The 20,448-nt window shown below is 36.4% G+C and overlaps 1 protein-coding gene across 14 annotated transcripts in view; it reads right to left on the bottom strand.

Annotated features, from left to right (window-relative positions):
* Positions 1–3,520: 3,520 nt before the first annotated feature.
* The window catches only part of LOC136848046 (dnaJ homolog dnj-5), a 76,435-nt gene continuing 59,507 nt past the window's right edge, over positions 3,521–20,448 (bottom strand). For all 14 annotated transcript variants that reach the window (XM_067120133.1, XM_067120124.1, XM_067120130.1 and 11 more), the window contains 6 exons: positions 19,560–19,808; positions 18,650–18,819; positions 14,250–14,342; positions 13,897–14,124; positions 9,953–10,161; positions 3,521–4,592 (listed from right to left, as the gene is read on the bottom strand). In XM_067120133.1, the coding sequence (XP_066976234.1) occupies positions 4,457–4,592; positions 9,953–10,161; positions 13,897–14,124; positions 14,250–14,342; positions 18,650–18,819; positions 19,560–19,808 (1,085 nt within the window). In that variant the 3' untranslated portion in view covers positions 3,521–4,456. The remainder of the gene's footprint in view (positions 4,593–9,952; positions 10,162–13,896; positions 14,125–14,249; positions 14,343–18,649; positions 18,820–19,559; positions 19,809–20,448) is intronic.

Genomic DNA, 20,448 nt, shown 5'->3' with positions numbered 1-20,448 from the left:
CAATATATTTACCATTAACATGAGTGAGAAAAGGGAGAGGTGACAAACAGTATTTCATTACACACACACATACTGTATATATATATATATATATATATGTGTGTATATATATATATATATATATATATATATATAAATAATATATATATATACTTATAACTTACTTATAAAGAGAGAGAGAGAGAGAGATGCGGCATTATTGATATCTTCGGCGCGCCTTATGCTTTCACGCTGTTATTATTATTATTATTATTATTATTATTATTATTATTATTATTATTATTATTATTATTCAGCAGATGAACCCTATTCATATAGAACAAGCCCACAATGACCATTGTATAATGGAGCAAGAGAAGGCAATGGGAAATACAGAAAGAAGACATCTCACCTATCAAAAAGAAAAGAATAAATTAATAAATGAGTAAAAATGTATTAAAATGCAAGGAGAATAGCATTAGGGTAGTAATGCATAATATTTTCACTTGAACTTCTGAAGTTCCAATTGCACGACATCCTCAGGGAGACTGTTCCGTAGTCCAGCGGTGTGAGGAATAAAGGACCTCTGGAACTGAGAAGTTCGACAGCGAGGCACATTTACTGCATATTGGTGCTGTTGTTCAGGAAATCTGGTAGCTTTCAGCAGGAAAAGGGGATCAGGGATTAATTGTGAATGTGAAAGATCCCTATTAAATGCAAGTTATGAAAAAGTGACAAACAAGAGACCATCCGTCGATGGTCCGAGTCATAAGTGCTAACATTAGGAAAGCGGCAGCAGACATCCACACTGGAGAACAGTATTCTAGTAAAGGAAGCACAAATGACCTAAAACAGGTTGCACTGATTTTATCACTGTTATGATGAGGCCTCACGAACAATACTTAACTTTCGTGCGGCATTCGCCGAAGCTTTCTTGTTTCCCAAAAGTGAGATGTGGGTCAAAAGTTATACTTAGAATAGTTAAAGCTTCAGACTCATTTAGCGAAATCCTATCCACCTGAAGGGGAGGATGGAGTGGAAAATCTGCACGAGATCTGCTAATCAAAAGTGTTTTCGCTTTACTGGAGTTGAGCCTCATACCCCATTAACTGCAGCGCAGAACTGTGTCCCTAACATGTTGACATCTTCCAACTCCAATTACGCGCCCGCCGGTAGACGCGCCTCCGTCGCCCGCAGTTACTCTGGTTGCACTATGAATCATGTGTTAGGAGAGGGTGGAAAGTGAGATGGAAGAGAATATGAAAGGAAATACAGTAAAAGAAACGAAAGGGGTTGCAGCTAGGGGCCGAAGGCACGCGGTAAAGAACCTTAAGTAATACCTACAGTGCATCCCACGAGGTGCACTGACGGCACTAGCCCCCTGCGGGGTAGTAGACCTAGCGTGATCCAGACTGACGAGGTGCCAATATTTCATTTTTACGGACGTGCCATACGAGTCGTGCTTTTACCATTATCTCTAACAATCATTAATTGTTTAAATTACTTGAAGGTAGAAATAGTAATAGCATTACGACACTCTTCAGCGAACAAATTTCAGTTTGAGTGGGCGTAAGTTCTGCGTATTGGTTTTCGGTAGTAACATTCATCTGGCGTTTCGACATTTAGTGAAAATGATTCATATGTAGTTTTTATCTTTTTTTTTACGAAAATATTAATTAAGGTTCCTGTTGCTGCTTCTGTCGGCACTGTTCTTACTTCTTTATTTTGACCCACAACTTTGGTTTTCAAATGAGGATCTTGTCCTTGAATTTCAGTTTTGCTACTTTTAAAGAGGTTTATATATGTTTTCTGTTTGTAATAAGATAATTTCACAATCTTGAACGGTATTGCATCGTTAGTCTAATGATTTTTTCTCAGATTTTTTATCTTCATTATTTTGGGTAATATGATTGTTCCTCGTACACTACTCATAATATAAAGTTTCGTTACTTTCAGCTTTTGAGTTATCTGTATATATTGAAAGATAATTCTGTTCGATTTTTGGCAGTCGCTTCGATCAACCATGTTTTTATCATATGTCTTAGTCATTTCAGTTGCTGAATGTTTACATATCGGGTAGTTTTCATGCTTTAGTGATGGTTTGTCATTTCACTTTCCAGTATATCTTGACTGATTCTTGCTACCGACAGAATCAAAATGGGTCAAGGTTGGATCCTGGCTGATTTTTTCTTTTATTTTGTTACATCAGATTTTTTTAATGTTATTCCAATTTCTTTATTTTCGATTGGAAGAGTCCAAATGGAGAACCAGCGGCACGCCGTAAGTCGAAGGTTGAGGATGTATGTTCATTAGACGGATCTTATAAAAGTCATTCAGGATATCTACCAAAACACAAACAGAGCATGGATCTACAGCAATCGGAAACATAAACTTACTACAGGGATTGCCCTAGCCCATGCAACGACGATAATCAGGTTTCACATCATCCACCATAGCCATAAGCACACACAAAAAAGTGACAGGCCACGTCGATCACACAAGATCAGACAAAGGACGTTGCTCAAGCGATAGGGTCACTAAAAAAAAAGAATAAGATACACTGCAATATTGTAACAATATACAGCTACGAGAGGAGAAAACGGCACGGAAGGGCAAGAATCTGCAGCGAAAAATAAGCAAGGGCATGAACATGTGACACACAAAAACAAATCTCAACTATGCTAGACCAAGGGCCAACAGAAAAATGACCAGCTGTAAGCAAAACGGACACCATACCCACATCTCAGGTCAAAGGTTAATATATCCAATGGGCATTTGTTTTTCAAGTCAGCAGAAAGCAGCAGCACTTCATGGTGGCGAGTGCTCCACAAATGAAAGTGTAGGTTCGTATTCCCATCAGAACAAATTATTTTTCAGAGCCAGGCTTTTTACAGTACTCCATCATGAAAATTTGAAATGTAGTTCGTCTTTTTAAAATGGTATTTCACATCTCCCTGACTGTTGACCACTTATCTGCTTCCTGCAGTCCTAACTCATGGGAGTTGAATCTAGTTGGCTACACTTGATTTCAGTTGCTTCTTTGGGAGCATCCACAATTGTGGCCTTATGTTACATGGTGACACTTGACTGAATTACTATTTTACATAGAGTACAATATGGGTAATTTCATCCAGGATGGATTTGTTCTGCAGTGGGGTCCTACCAAGGAGGAACAATGCTATACCTTGCATATAGCTATGCTATATGTAACATCAGTTTATTGAGACTGGGTTCAGCACCGAGAGCAAAATTCAACATTAGTCCTTCACATCACTGCTTGAATTCTCAAGTTGTGGAATCATGTTTCTAAGAGTAATCCAAATCATTTTCAGCGGCATGCTAGGTTCCTTTTACCGGACAAGGTTGGGATAGAATGTAGTAGTAAAAGGGGCATAAAAGCCCTAGCAAATTTGTCTACATACGGCTGAGTTACGAGTCAGATCCTGGGAAATGCCTTCTGATGGCACCATCCTACAAGGGAATAGGAGTCAGAGGGGAGGCGATGTTACATTTATAATGCAAGGGTAATAAAATGACATGCTCCAATAGTTACAGCTTCTATATTAACAGAAAAATAATCAGCAGTTGCCCATCACATGTGAGAAAAAAGGTGTAACTACACAATGGTAGTCGTTCCTGGATAGAGGTGTGAATGTATTTGAAACTACTCAAAACTTAGATAAAATCTATGAAATCACATCATCAAAGGCCTCCCCCAAATTAGGCAAAATTTACAATTCCACCTAAGGAAGTTTACAGTACAGTATCATATTTATATATATAATATATTTATTCATTTATTTATATATACGCTTTTTATTTTCTTATCAAATCTGGCAATGCAATCTTTAACTGATTATGTCAAAATAATGATAAAAGTTCTTTTAACAGAACTATTAAAGAGGACATTTTATGCCTAAAATACCTTTATTTGTATTTTACATTCATTTTGCAAAGCCCTAACTTTCTCAGGATAAACACCAAATAATATAATTTGGCTATTTAAAAGATATGGCTATTGACACCTAAATTAACAATACCACAATCAGTAGTACATGGTACAAAAAAAAAAAATTAAAACTGACAACTTGCAATTTTAAAATCAAGGTAAACCGATTGGTTTGAAACAAATTTTACATTGTATCTTTGATGTTAAATGTTATAAAATCTTTTACAACATGGAAAACCAATATCAAAGAAAAAAATAAAACTTAACTTTTTCTTTATTTTTTTAATACAACTAGGAAAATAAAAAAGCACTGCTTGCAAATAGGTCTGCATAGTGAAATATACTGGGATCCTCTACGGTAGTCAATCCTGGTGCGTCGAGGAAGCAAGCTCATATTTCTTTACACCGCAGCTTCAAAGTACAGAACCAAAATAGCCACCATAAGCTTTTACTGTGGATAGTTCTTAACCTTTTATAATGGATGTACCTAATTCAAAATATGCAGTTGGAAGATGTCATGCAGGAGATCTACTTCTTCTTCTTGCCCTTCCTTTTACGCATATCTGGCATCTGCTGGTTTCCTGCCTGGTTGTTTCCCGATGCATAACTCTTACCAAACTTTTCTTTACATAGGTTATTGAAGAATTCCTCCAGATCTGGATCACTGAAATAAAAAGAACAGATAATGTACAACATTTATTTTCTTTGAACCAACCTTATTTATACTGTTTGACCAAGTCAAGGAGTTAAGGTTCCTACTCTTCTGCAATTATGATGATCTCCTCCTTCTGGATTAATGTAACATCAGTTCATAAATGAGAACAATACTGCACTCTTTACATGAAGAGCTTGGGTTATATGAGGGCATTCATTAATATCATTAGTTCAAACTTCTGTAAAATTCAATGACAAGATGAAGTCAAGTTCCAAGTCCATCATTACGTACATATTGTACTTATTTTCATGATGGTCTACCATGAACTCCTCAGCTACCATGCGCCAGTCTTTCATATCTATCTATTACACCTCTTCAGGATGTGGGGGTTGGTTGGTTTTGCTTACATAGTGTCTCGTGTGGCACACTCTAGACAGTATTAAAGTTCTTTGCAACATCCCTTCAACCCCAACTTCACTGTTTTTTATAATTCAATCTTCACCTATTCCCTTCAGTCTCTTCCTACTTGCTAACCAACTTCTTTGCCCTTACCTCCACATTCCATAGAGGAACAAATCACTTTGGAAATCTAAGCTAGAGTCTAGCAAAGTGCCTTCTTGGTCTTGCAACTAATATCTTACTATTGCTGAGCAAATACTAAGTTCACAACCTCGCTTGAGATTAGAAAAATATCCATCAAAAAGCATCAAAATGAAAGACTTGCAAAACCACAATCTAGCACTGAACACAATAAGAACATGCATCTCACATGTTCAATATGACACCAGAAAAAAGTTCAGTGCTGGTTTAATAATAAACATAGTGCTCATCTCTGACAGAAAGGGAGAATGGAATTACTCACTCCCTCCCATTATATGTAAAAACTTACGTAGTAGAAGTAACAATATAAAATGCAGGCAATGATTACATTCACATGAATATTAAGATACAAGACACTATAGGACAACCAAAGAAAACAGCAAATGCTGTATATCGTTTCTTGGTGTCACGACTTTTCACCACCAATCATTTAATCAGCCGACAATTAACCACTCGTCACTTAACCACTGGTCTTTTTGTCACTAGGACAATTCATCATTTGACAGATAATCACCTCGACAGATGATCATAGTTCATTTCACCATAAGACACAATCACCTATTACAGGCAGTTCCCGGTTTACGACGGGTCCGGCTTACGACGTTCCGAGGTTACAACGCTTTTCAAATATATTCATCAGAAATTATTTCCCGGTTTACGACGCATGTTCCGGGGTTACGACGCGTCGTATGCCGATCCGACGGAAGAAATATGGCTCCAAAACGGCAGAATAATCATAATTTGAAGGTTTTTTTGATGAAAAACTCAATAAAAATGCAGTTTACATCGTTTTCAATGCACCCAAAGCATTAAAAGTAAGGTTTTCTTATGATTTTTTACGATTTTCGACGATTTTTCGGTTTACGACGCGGCGTAAAAACGGAACCCCCGTCGTAAACCGGGGACTGCCTGTACTCTTATTAAAACTGTTGAACTATAGTCATTGCACAATTCAAATATTACTAGCAAAAAAGTAAGAAACATTTATTACTAAATTAGAAAACTTTTGGTAATACGCTCAATCAGCTTATTCTGAGAAAGTAAACATTACAGATGTTGGAATGATAGTTTTCTTTTGTACATATTACAATAACATCAATATAACAATACAGTAGAATTGAGTGAAATAACATTTCATTGATGTTTTAGCATTGTTGATTGCATTTATTTTTTTCAATGCATATTTAAATATTTACCATATATACAAGAGTACCATGCTACTTTTGAAGACCTAATTTTGAAGCTAATTTTAAGGGGGTCGCATCATACACGAGACATAAAATTAGCTTATGTAATATTCACATTTTAGTATCGTATTATAAAATACAAACAACAAATACGTGTCTTTTCCATGGATCTTTTAGATAGTTATGCTTTACTTCACTGTCTCCAATAACACTATGTATTCTCATATTACTATTGTATTATAAAATACAAACATAGCAATCAGTATTTTGGTTTGGAAATTAGCTGAGGACGATTACACGGTAAGTTTATTTGACATATTTAACTTAATTCAGAGCGATTTTCTTGCTTCTAGTTAGCGTAAATGAATCTCTAGATACTCTATTTATATGGGACACGGTTATTTTTCATTATACAATGTTTTTTCATTCGAAATATGACAAATACATCTGGCTGTGAACTAAATTTAGTTTTTTAATAAATGGCGTTGGGGACATGCTTTTTGTGTAAAAAAAAAAAAAAAAAAATCAACAGATTCCATTTGCCATTTTCACTCGATTTCACCATAACATGAGCTTTACATATTTATCTTTTATCGGTGTGAAAACAACAGTAAAATGTGTTCTTTCCTGCCCAGTAGTCTTGAGTAAAATACTTTTCTCTCCAATTTTATGGTGAAACACATAGAAGTTTATGGGAGTGTCATCCAAGTTGCCAATGCACGATAATTAACAGATTGGACATTGTTTTCTCAGCTTCAGCTATAACTTGCAGCTTAAATTTAGCAGTATATTTCCTTGGTGATCTTTTCTCCATAGTGATTAAGGATATACTGTAATGTAAAAATATATGAGTCCTATTCTACTTAATGTCATTTGTAACATAACTACGGTAATTTTTTACTATCGTACGATGGTTGAAATGCAAGCAAAACAGCTGTTGTTATCCGATTCAGTTGTTCATAGCAAAACAGCCGTTTCTCGTTCGGTTTTATTGACTGTACTCGTTTACGCAGCGAGTATAAGTTTACTAACTATACTTTTATCTTTCTCTTTTACTTTTTTAAACTTATTTAACTAGAAGATGGGATACATAAAGAGATGGGGGAAAAGAGGTTAATCTATTGTAATTTGGTCTCTCAAAAAAGGAACTTGCATGATACATGAGATGAGATAAAATAATTTTTTAAGGGTGAAAATTTGGGGTGTGCATGATACGCGAGATCGTGCGTTACACAAGTATATATGGTAAGTACAGTATTTAACTCTACTTGTGAATTCCCAATGTTTCCCCTATCTGAAAAAAGGACAGCTTCAATACTGTGCAAGAGAAAATGGCTCTGCCTGAACAGTATTCACATGTAGCTGTAAGCCATATGATTTTAAGGGTAATGTTGTAAGGTGACTCTGAAATTATATTGAAGGGTTTTAGGATGACAGTTTAATGTATTTTTGTGTCTGACCTATTAACGTAGGCAGTGAACTATTAAACAGGCAGTTATAAGCATTTTTAGAGGGGGATACCAACTTAACGTGGATTTTTGCTTAAAGCGGGTGGTTGTGGTCCCTAACCCTGCGATTACAGGGGACATACTGTATATATTTTAATGTATATAATCATATATAATCAGCAACTGCCAGACACAAAAATGCTCAAAATTACAGTTTTTTAATAAAAAAATATAATACAAAAAGCGACTATGCTTTGCTTGCAGAGTAATGTAGCAATGGTAATGCTTCATTACTAAACAACTGCTCCTCTTTCTGTGGAGGTAGAAATGAAATTGATTTTGATACCTCTCGATGCAAGTTTAACAATGTTTCAGATACACTCTCTCTCGAAAAAAGACTTCTGGATGTTCAATAACTAGGTATTGAAGAAATATAATAAAATCTGGCACAATTGGTCAATTGACACCAATAAATGCAACTGTTCAATAACTAGGTATTGAAGAAAAACAATAAAATCCGGCACAATTGGTCAATTGATACCAATAAATGCAACTGTAGGATTCCATTTAGGTATGGCTATAATGACAAATTTTTATTTAGCAACATAGGCATTGCTAATGATTAAATATTACATAAGTATGGTATATAATAGTGTATTTTACTAATATATGCACAATTATGAATTTATTAAATATTATGCTATAGTGATAGAAAGAAAAATATATGATATAAAATCTTAACACAAATAAGCAATTACCTATCCTAAAGTAGGTAATGGTTAATAACTTTTCCAAACTGTATTTGAAATAAATTATTTTTACTACAGCATTAATGGCTGCCTATGTATGTCATTAATATAGTATCATACTGAAAATAAATTTACATGAAAATATTCTCAGTTCATTGTTAATTACATGTAAATTGAACTTTTGTGAGCAATCATATATCTGTTTACTCCCTATTTTTCTTGCATTAAGCAACATTATTTTACAATGCTTTGGTAAGTTTACATTCCTAGTGAAATATGGTTACTATAAAAATAACCCAGAGAGAGAGAGAGAGAGAGAGAGAGAGAGAGAGAGAGAGAGAGAGAGAGAGAGAGAGAGAGAGAGAGAGAGAGAGAGAGAGAGAGAGAGAGCATAAAATTAGTATGGTATGCTAATTTTCTATTTTACTACATGTACATAGAAACTTTGCATCACAAATGTAAACAACAAGGCAATCTTGGGTAATGTGGTAAAAGTACACTTAGACTGTGTGCTGTTGTTCATCTTTTGTGGTTAATCTGGAGGTTGTTCAGAAATGAGGGATTACTATATACCCTTTTCAATATTTTTGTATTTGGCAAATTTAGAACATACTTATAAAGGTGAAGTTATCTGGCCTATATTACTATACTTACCAGTGAATAAGATGGAATTTGAACCTTTAGAAAATTATCACAAAACAACCTGGGGTATCACCTACACCTAGTATAGCGTCACCAACAGCAATGGGGTCAAGTATAAACCCTTGCACAAGGACTATGGTCATACAACTCAATGCTTTCTACTGTAAGTTTGTTTGAGAAACTTTATTAATATTAAGGTTATATTTATATATTACTGGAATACATAACAAACATTAATACATTAAAATAACACCACACCACTAAGAGTACAGCATCTTATCTTTCTCTCTCCATGTAACTTCAACTTTAAAACTATTAGTTATTTTATAACAATATTATCATTTATGTGAATGGTAAATAAAAATTTACACTCATCATTACAATATTCAAAACACATCATAGATGTATGTCTGCCTGGCTTGAAAAAACTCTCACTCCCTCTCTTTTTCTGGATCAGTGTAAGTCTACAGTAGTAATAGAGTATCTACCCTTCATTTTCCATTGTTTTTAAACAAAACCCTTATAAGGGAGCGCTGTCTGTGAAATCGCTATGACACACATTCAGGTCTTTCACTGGGATATTGCTCTGCAACTGAACATCGTAGATGATGCGTCATAATATTTTTTACTTCATATAAAAATCAAGGGATAATTTGGAGCTCGACATACAACAGTGCACATATTTTATTATTAAAGTAATATTAATTTCAGAATGTTTCATCCAAAAAAAATTTCAGTCTTACCTTGGGAACTCAGGAGTATTGTTTTTAGAAGGCGGGTTCTTCTTTCCAGAAACAATTCGATATTGAACACTGTGGGTGTTTGCTTGGAGATGTTTCAAATTTTCACTCTGGCACGCTGCCCACTCACTTATGTCATACACGGCTCCTTCCATACAAGCATAGTATCTCCACCGTAACCCAAGTAGTGTGCTTTCAGCCCAGATATCACCCTGAGAAGAACAAAATCACTCAATTACTGTCATGATACAAATTTCGGTATTGGTATATATACCAGAAATCTGACTGCAACCTCAAGCACAGTAGTGCCGTGATAGCCTATGAAAAAAAAAAAAAAGCACGGCTAAAATAAAAATATCAATACATGACATTGAATTGGGTAAAAACTGTGCTCCTGGAATCATAATCTAAATCATATTTGTATCACAACTTTAGTTATTATACATCAGCAATGGTAACATGTATACTGTTAATTATTCTGAACATGCCCTAGCATTGGCCAATAAACCAATACTCTTCCTGTGAGTTTATATGGTGAACTATAAGCTTAGGTACATAAAAAACAAACTTGTGGGATGCTGAGATGGCTAAATCATGTATTCTTATTCATATGACAATACATATACATAGTTTATCCTGACCCAAGACCACTGAGTTAACCTTATCAGCTCTCATAGGGATGGTCTAAGTGTTTGTTGTTAATGAGTATACTAATAAATATTGCAATTTCTAAGAAATTTACTAATTGGATATACTAAAAATGATAGGGATTCTGAAAATATGACATTTGCATGAAAGAAATGTAAAAGATAAATGCTTGATTTTTTTTTTTTTTTTTTTTTTTGCCAAAATAAGTATTGAATATTAAATTATATATGGGAATTTCAAAAGAGAAACAGCACAGATATACTTGGTACATCATCAATTCAATTATTAGGCCTGGACCTAAGAAATCTTCATCATCCTTGGCCTACCCCACATCAGCTGATTGTACTATGTAAGCTGGGACTCTAGCTAGGCCTGTTTGTCTGTACATATGTTCTTATATCTACTAATATACTGTAGTTAGTGAGTACTTATATTTGATGTTTATTATCTACAACAATGAATTATAGAGTTTAATTTTACAATTTTTTTTAACGTACATATATTGCATACAAGCGCATGAGCACAGTAGTGGTAAGGAGGATTCTGACAAGAAGTAAAATGTTCGAAATACACCTTGTGGAAAACAGGTGTACTAGACAGTCATCTGGGTCAGCAATTCGACCTCCTTCTTTTGTTTGAATGATGACTCGCCTATCAGCACAACAATATAAGCTATCTTTAACAGTAGGTAAGATTCATCCCAAATAATGCTACATATATTCAGTGGACAAAGTTGATGGATTGGGACTAATTGTAGTGTGGGACATTTACCAATGTCCAGACACTGTATTTCTCCAATTTTGTTCTACTGTGTAGCTGATTTAACTATAATATTCCATTTTGTAAGCATCTGATTTTTACATATATTGCCTTATTTTGCTCTTAGTATTTGTAAACACTTTTTTATTTAAAAACTGGCAAGTTATGGGAATTTAGAAAATAAAAGAAAAAGCTCATGTGCTCTAAGTTTTCAACAACTCTGTTTTACAGTACAGTTGCGAACTTAGTAATGCTAGATTTTTACTATACAGCACATTTGAAGTGTACCAATAAGTAAAGAAAACAATTTTCAACAACAGTAATAATAGTTACAAAATATTAGGCGCTGCACTGAAGAATTAACGGTTGTGCTTCAAGTTTTGATGATGCAATTGTTATGCCAAGTTTATCATTACTTATCTACAATTCTAAACAGTCTAGGACTGGCTAAATTACACTTGGTGAGCGTAACTTGCCTTTTATTTACATACTGCACAAGCATATATCATTATGAAAGTTACACATAGCATCTGCTACTATATTTCCTTTGCGGTGTTTTTTCATAATACTGAACAGTGTTTAGGGTATTTATAAGAGGTTTTGAATTGAGGGTTCTTTTACTTAAATAAAGTTTCAACTTAAATAAGAGGTTTAGGAACCTAACCCTTACATAAGTATGTCACTACAGTAAACCCCTGTATTAGCGGGGGATGCGTACGCACAACCCCCCATGAATAGCTAAAATCCGCGAATACTTAGAACTGCCTATTTTGATAGTTCAAACACAAAAAAAATAAAAATGCTAACAAAGGTATTATCCTACAAAAAAAAAAAAAAAAAAAAATCGTTTGTTGGAAAAAACGTATCTCGAATATAGCCTAGCCTACACTGGGTTATTCGGTATTATGTATCGTATGGTAGCCTACCCTACACTATATAGTATACTCTATACTTACAAGGTATAGTAATTATTAATATCAACTAATTCTGGAGGTTCATGCAGAGTGACTTATGATAATTCAATACAAAGAGAAACTGAATAACAAGAATTAGCTTAGCCTACACTATGGTACATAGGCTAGTATACATATACAGTAGCCTACCCTACATTATACTGTACTCTATATTCACATATCGTATTATACAAACATCAACATAATGAATATGCATCTTTTCCATGGATCTTTTAAAATGTTATGCCTTAAATCACTGCATCCAATAACATTGTATATATATTCTTATATTGCTTTTCTATTATAAATTGCAATCATAGCAATCAATGTTTTGGTTTGGAAATCGATTACGAGTTAAGTTTATTTTGCTTTATTTAACTCAGTTCAGCACCCTTTTCTTGCTTCTAGTTAGCGTAAATGAATCTCTAGATACTTTATTTTAACGGGGCAAGGTTATTTTTCGTTAAATGAAGTGTTTGTAAGTCGAAATATAACTTAAATACGTCTCGTTGTAAAATTAACTTAGCTATTTTTTCATTAGTAGATGACGTAGGCCGTTTGGGGGCTTTTGTTTTATGTAAAAAAAAAAAAAAAAAAAAAAAAAAAAAAAAATCAAGCTTCCGTTCACTATTTTCACGTGATTTCATCATAATAAGAGCTTTATGTATTTACTGTTTATCGGAGTAAAAATAGCAGTAATGTGTTCTTTCATGCCCAGTAGTTTTGATTAAAATACTTTCTCTCCAATTTTAATTACGGTCGAGTTTCATCCATGTTGCTGATGCACGATAATTTATAGTCATTAGCAGCTTGAACATTGTTTTCTCAGCTTCAGCTACAACTTGCAGCTTAAATTTAGCAGTATAATTCCCTGCTGATCTTTTATCCATACCAAATAAGGGTATGATGTGAAAATGTATCAGTCCTATTCTACTTAACTTCACTTGTACTATAACTATGGTAACTGTGCATTACCGTACGATGGTTGAAATACAAACAAAACAGCTGTTATTATACGATTCAGTGATAAGCAAAACAAGTTTCTCGGTCAGTTGTTTATGGCTGTATGCATTTACGCAAGAGTATAATGTTACTAACAGTACTTTTATCATTCTCTTTTACTTTTTAACTAGAAGATGGGATAAAAAGTTGGAGGAAAAGAAGTTGGTCTCTCTCTCGCTGCCTGAGTGTACGCTGCTGCCTGCGCCCATGCGAAATTTAAAAATATTTTATAAATATTGGTGTATCGGTATCAATTGCTTACCCCATTGCAAAATCGAATTATTGTAAGGCGAATTATCGTAACTCGAGCACTACCTGAGTATTTTAATAGTTTTATTATAAAAAGTTCATTTAGTCATGAAAATGAGATGAAAATACAGTAAATAGTGAATATTTCTCAGTGAAAAATACTGTGAATGGGCAAATTTTCCACAAATATGTATTTATGTTCCATGGAGAAATCCGCGAATGGGTGAGTCCGCAAATCGTGAGACTGCAAATATGGGGGTTTACTCTATATATACAGTATATACAATTATCAAGGCTCATTGTTCACATAAGTACCTAGCACAAATTTTCCCATACCTCTCGAGCTGCATGATGAATTTGACATTCTGTACAATGCCTGGCTGCATAGATAGGCCTTGGAAGTTTAGTTCTACGATGTCTCTTATTACAGTTAGTACACCGTATTGTATTGGCTGCCTCGTCCAATTTTTCTTGTAATCGGGTAAGAAGTGACGCCAGTTCACCCCAAGCTCCTTCTAACTGCACTTCTTCAGCTAACCGAGCGTCGTATTCTCGCCTTTTTTCCTGTAATAAGAGCAGAAATTTGTAAATATCATAATCATCTCTTAAGATGTAATTAAACTAAGAAATGTAAATCAGACTGTTTTATGTAAATACAAATATAAAGATAAGTTAAGTAAGGAACTTACAGGCTCGCCTATAATTTCAAACGCATGAGCTACAATCTTAAAGGCCTCTTCAGCTCCAGGTTGTTTGTTCTTGTCTGGATGCACTAGGAAGGCCTGAGGGGAAAAGCAATATTAAAAGGGTAAATTTATTTCCAACTTCACCATAAAGAGTATCTAAAACTTCAAACTACTAGAAATAAAGAGGGATTCCTTTCATTATGAAAAAAAATTGTACAAACTTTCTATATTATTTTATGCACTTCTACAGTGCTTCAAGTAATATACAATTAATAAAAAATACTTTACTATACTATATAAAAGACTGCATACATATTCCTCATTACTTTGGTCATATAGCTGCCTGGGAAATATACCAATTCATACAAGACATTCCTTTCATTTGAAAGAACCCACAATGAAAATTACATTTTTCATAATAAAATTAAGTTTCATATAGGCTTACCAAGTAATTACACAGCTAACGTTTCTAACTTGTGCGGCAATTTTTTTGTAAAAATTCGAGGCATCGCGTCCGTTTTTTGTAGGTGACATGCCCCGCCCACTATCGGGGAACACGGGAAACAACCTGGCAGGTAAGCCAAATTTGTTTGTGCCCTCATGTCCATAAAAGGGGAGGAGGGCAGGCTATGATTCTGTAATTACTTGGTAAGTTTATATGAAACTTAATTTTATTATGAAAATGCCATTTTCATATAAGCAACCTACCAAGTAATTACATAGCTGAATCCCACATTGAATGGAGGTGGGATACATGGACACATTCTACTCCAAAACATCAACTCCTAAGGGACAGGCTAATTATATTATATTATATATAATATAATATAATTATATTACTGTATATATAATATTGTCCCTCCTCTGTCTTGTCGTATCGAAGGACTTAGCGGGTCGTTAATATCTGAGTTTGTCGATACCCTTTAATGGTGGAGTTAGACAAATTCCTGGAGTTCCTCAGGTAAAGGAAGAAACCTGCAATCTGTGTCAAAGAGGTCTCAGAAGATGAGACATTGTGGTTGTGGCACCACCGACGGAAGGCTGACCACTTGGCCTGGTAGACGAGGCTAGAAGATTTTCGTCTGCATCGTGCAATAGCCTCTGCAGCTCCCATTGAAAAATATTCCTCTCTGACAAGCTTACGGACAGTCTGATGCCTGTTAGAACAAGAGTGGACAACCCTTGGTGGTGCTTTCTGAAGTGGGGTTGTTTGAGTAAAGGCAGTTTTTGGGGAAGAAATCTTGGATAATCTACCAATAGCCGAAGAAGGTCTAGCAACCACTCCCGCTGGGGCCAAAACGGGGTTATGAGGGTCATAGTTGTGTTGAAGTGTGTCTGAAACTTGCTTAACACCTCCCTGATCACACTGAAGGGTGGGAAGGAGTATAAGTTCAGGTTGGACCAATCTTGCAGCATGGAGTCTGTTGCCCATGGCAGAGGATCTGGGGCTGAAGAGCAAAATAGATGAAAGCAATGCTTCTTGGAGGTGGCAAACAAGTCTACCATTGGCTTGCCCCACAGTTTCCAAAGATCTAGACAAACCAGGGGGTCCAGGGTCCACTAGGTAGGAAGGACTGCTTCTGATGGCTCAGCTTGTCCACCAACACATTCAACTTCCCCTGGATAGATTGGGTGATCAGGGTCAATTTTTTTTCTGCCTACAGTAGCAGCTCTCTTGCTGCCTGGCAGAGAGAAAAGGAATGGGTGCCACCTTGTTTGCGGATATATGTTAAGGCCATGGTATTGGCCGCATGTACCACAACTGTCTAGTTGCAGACCATGGACGAAAAACTCTGAGGGCCTAGCTGAACGCTTTCACTTCTCTCACATTTATATGTAGGCTTTGCTGATGCAGGATCCATATACTGGATACTTCCTGATTCCCCAGTAGGGCTCCCCAGCCTAAGTCTGAGGCATCGGAGTAAAATTCTAGGTCGGGGCTCAGAGATTGAAGGGACTTCCCTTCTGACAGCCACCACTGCAGGTCCAATTTGATCTCCAGGGTGATCAGAAACACATAAGCGTCAGGCTGTATTTTCCTGTCCCCTTGGGATGAGGCAGCAACTCCCAAAGGAGCAGCTTTGCCGTCACGTAGGATAAGTAACTCCTGAGGATTAAACAAGAAGGAGGAAAAGCGAAAGACACTTTGCCCTGCTTCCTTTTGGCCAAAAGCCAGTCTTCCATCTCCTGGAAGGACTCCTTAGAAGACGAAGAAAGTACCTTCTTGAGAAGTCTTGTTCTGTTGTCCGGTTGATTCCTCAATAAAAAGGTCAAAGCAGGCAATAATGGGGCAGCTGGGGTGAGAAATGTAGGAAAATTTGACAAAAGGTATCGCAGTAAAGCAGCATACATAAGCTGAAAGAGGTGCAGGTTCTTGGTCAACTCTTCCTCTTCTGAGGAGACCGGGGAAGGATATCATCCTGGGAAGTCTTGGGAGTGGAGGGATCTTTCTTTAACAACTCCATAATTTGGCTAACTGCTGCTTAACAGGAGCCAGAGTAGGCTCGTCATGGTCAAGAGGCAAAGGAGACAATGCTGTAAGTCTAACTGGAGGAGACGAAGGAGGCCGTGGTCTCTGAGCAGACGAAAGAGGCGATGGGCACCTGGGAGTGGATGCTTGAAAGCAGGCGCCAGGCTCTCAAGAGCTGGCACTGGGTGCTTGGGAAGTGGTGCCAGACGTTGACCACTTATGAGCTGTAGCTGGGCGCCTGGGAACCAGGTGTGGGCGCTCAACCATTGAGCGCTCAGGTGAGAAGGCCTCCGGGCTGTCCCATGTAGACAGAAGTGGATGATGATGGACAGGCAGATACATAAGGGTCTACAGTGTAACTACCAGAAGGCTGGGGACTGCTAGCAGACTTCTTATACTGCTTAACAGGAAGCGGATCTGGACGGCAACCAACATCCTCGGAAGGGCGCTTAAGCAGTTGGGAAGAGTCTAGGTACCGTTTGTGGAGCCTCCTGTCCAAGCCGTAGTAGTCAGAAGAGCTTGAGGATAAATAATGAACTTCCAAAGACATGCCTTTCCAATGGCTATCTGCCAACACCTGGGACTGTGCAACAGGAGCAGCTGAGGGGGCAACTACCCATGGGTAAACCCCACCTGCCTCCCTTGGACTTTCGATATGTCCTCTCCCAGGTTCAGGGGAGCAGGACTGGGACCTTGGCCTAGGAGAACCAGCGGGATGGATAGCAACCTCCTCCACTGGGACTGAACGCTCACTCGTCACTTTATCCGAGAACAATTTATCCATTATCACTTTGAGTGGCTCTCTAACTCAGCCACTGTACTTACTACAAGCATAATTTTCTTATCAAACTTGGATTCGAGACTTGCGATGGCATTAGGATCAGAAGCGAGGGAGCCAGGCACAGGAGTAGGAGATTGAATAATAGTAGTAGTAGGGAGAGCAATAGGATTAGCCTGTAAACTAGGCTTGGATGTAGCTTCTACGCTATGAGAATGTCTCTTGGCTCTAGAAGCAGCTTTCCTCTTCCTAACTCTCTCTCAGAATTTTCAACTGTTTACTGTTCCATGAGGAACATTAATTATAAGTTTTCTCAATGCTCCACTCTTGTCCCCTACAATTACTAAAGATTGAGTGAGGATCGTAACAAGCTTTTGTGAGCCTAGTCTTACAGCCTTCATTGCAATTGCAAATACAGGCAGCCCCTGGTTATTGGTGTTTCGGTTTTACGGTGCTTGGCTAATGATGTTGTTAACATGATGATGAAGATCATGCAATACTGATGCAGTTTTTGGTGTAAAGTTATTGCACTTTTACATGAAAGACACACACAAATTCACACAACTGACAGATGTTCAAAAACTGTACAGATTTATTATTCTTTATTTGGAATTTCAGATGTAGAAGTGGTGGAGGAGAGGTTGAGGTCCTGGGTTTGACCTTCAGGAAATGCATGGTGTTGACCTTTTCCCCCTTTTCATTTCTTTAAAAATGGATTTATAATGGTGAAACTGCTTCTGCCATTTCCTTCACTTTCTAGGTACATATCATTTATGGTTCAATATCCTCTACATTTCCAGCCCCGTGTGTGTTGGTTGCACCTCTAACTTTGTTCACATTTTTCTCTACTGTGAATGGTGTACAAGGGTTGTAAGCACAAGTCTGTGATACTTTTCCAAAGTTTTAACTCATCAATTTGTATTTACAGTACTATCTTTCAATGATAACCAAAATATTTGTATATTTTATGTATATATGGCCAACTGATAAAAATTCTGAGAGTTCAAAACCTGTGAAATTTAAAGGACATCTACAGAACTGTATAATAAAACAACTTGATTCAACATTATATGTAGGTCATTTTGTCTACTGTTAGCCATTATTACCAGCACTTAAGTGTACATAACCCATCACTTCAATACATTCTTCACTTACCTGTCTTCGATAATATTTCTTGATATCATCATCTGAACATTCTTGTGTCACCCCTAATATGCTGTATGGATCTTTTCCTTTGCATGCCAAAAGGCGCTTCATTGCTTCTTCACCACTCGTTGGTAATGGAATATTACATTCGAGGCCTCTTGGCACTTTCTTTTCGCGTCCTGAAATAAGTTTATTTTTTTCTGTCACATAATAAATTTGATTTTATGAAATTCAGGCTGTCAAGCCAAGCACTGGGCACTTTCAACCATTCTGCACTTCAGAAAGAAAAATAATGATGAATTAAAAGGATCTAAACATGGAACTGGGGGAAAATCACACAGTTGCACTAAGAATAATAAGAGAGGCTGGACAGCAATTCTAAAAGAAAGGAAGCAGAAATGGAGCTACGGTAAAAGGCTAAAAAGTAAGGACGGCTATTAACCAAAGAAACTCTGCAACCATGCTTCAGAATTACTAAAACCTGGACATTATCCAAACTAAATTACAAATAAAATTTGAAATAACTGTTTAAACCACTTTAACTGTGTTGGATGATTATACCAATAATAATATATGATGGAAAAACTACTACTTTATATACCGTCGCAGAATACTAATTATAATACTTTGGCCAAATAATCACCCAATACAATGTCCCACTTCTGTTAGCATTATAATGTTTTTAAATTTGCTTATCATCTATCAAGTCCACTGAAAATCCTTTACCTGATAAGAAGAAAATCTTAAAATATGGAGTTACTTCAAGAATACATTTACAAGCAATAATTGAAGACTGGTTAGATACAAATCACAGAAGTATCTAAAATCAATGTAAGAATTAAAACCAATTAAAACAATGACTTCTAGTATTTCATATGTCTCCAAACAAATCTTAACTCAAATTAGATGCCTAACCTACCAGGGATCTTTTTCTCTTCCTTTTCTGTCTTTTTGAAGGTTGAAATGAGCTTGGTCCAATAGTAACGTGTACAGGTTTTACAAAGGCTCCAGTATTCCAGCAGCTTTGCCCAAAGCAAGGTCATCATATGTAAAAATAACTGGGTGCTCATGACAACCACATCTGCAGAGAGTGTGCCCAGCCAGACAACCACTTGCATGACAAGGCCAACCCACTGAACAGCTACAGCCCAACCAGCTACAGCTAAATCTGAAATTTAAATCTTAGGTAATTCTTTCACTTAGCATAAAAAACTATGTTACTTAAATAAGGATAAAAATATTATACGAGTATATATATACATAAATAGGCAGAACTCGTTTATCGGCGGCGTTGGTTAACAGTGTTTCGGTTTTAGACGCTTGGCTAACAATATCGTTGACCAGATTTTTGGTGCCACTAAGTGATTTTCAGTGTCAGTAAGCGGTTTATCAGTGTTGGTTAGAGGTTTAGTGGCATCAGAGGTCTGTTGGTGCTTATGACGTCGTACACACCATTTTATTACCATAAATATCAGCAATTTTTGGTTATTTGTGCTCGAGCCAGGAAAGGAACACCAGCCCGTTAACTTGGAACTTGGGACTGCCTGAATATATATATATATATATATATATATATATATATATATATATATATATATATATATATATATATATATATATATATATATATATATATTATACACAGGCAGTCCCGGTTTACAACGGGTCTGGGCTTTACGACGTTCCGAGGTTACAACGCTTTTCACATATATTCATCAGAACATACGCATGTTCCAGGGTTACGATGCCTTGTACACTGATCCGACGGAAGAAATATGGCTCCAAAATGGCAGAATAATCAAAATTTG

Source organism: Macrobrachium rosenbergii, chromosome 18 (assembly GCF_040412425.1).
Source record: "Macrobrachium rosenbergii isolate ZJJX-2024 chromosome 18, ASM4041242v1, whole genome shotgun sequence".
Classification (NCBI taxonomy): Eukaryota; Metazoa; Arthropoda; class Malacostraca; order Decapoda; family Palaemonidae; genus Macrobrachium; species Macrobrachium rosenbergii.
Note: the sequence above shows the minus strand (reverse complement) of the source record. Positions and strands in the feature narration are given on the sequence as shown.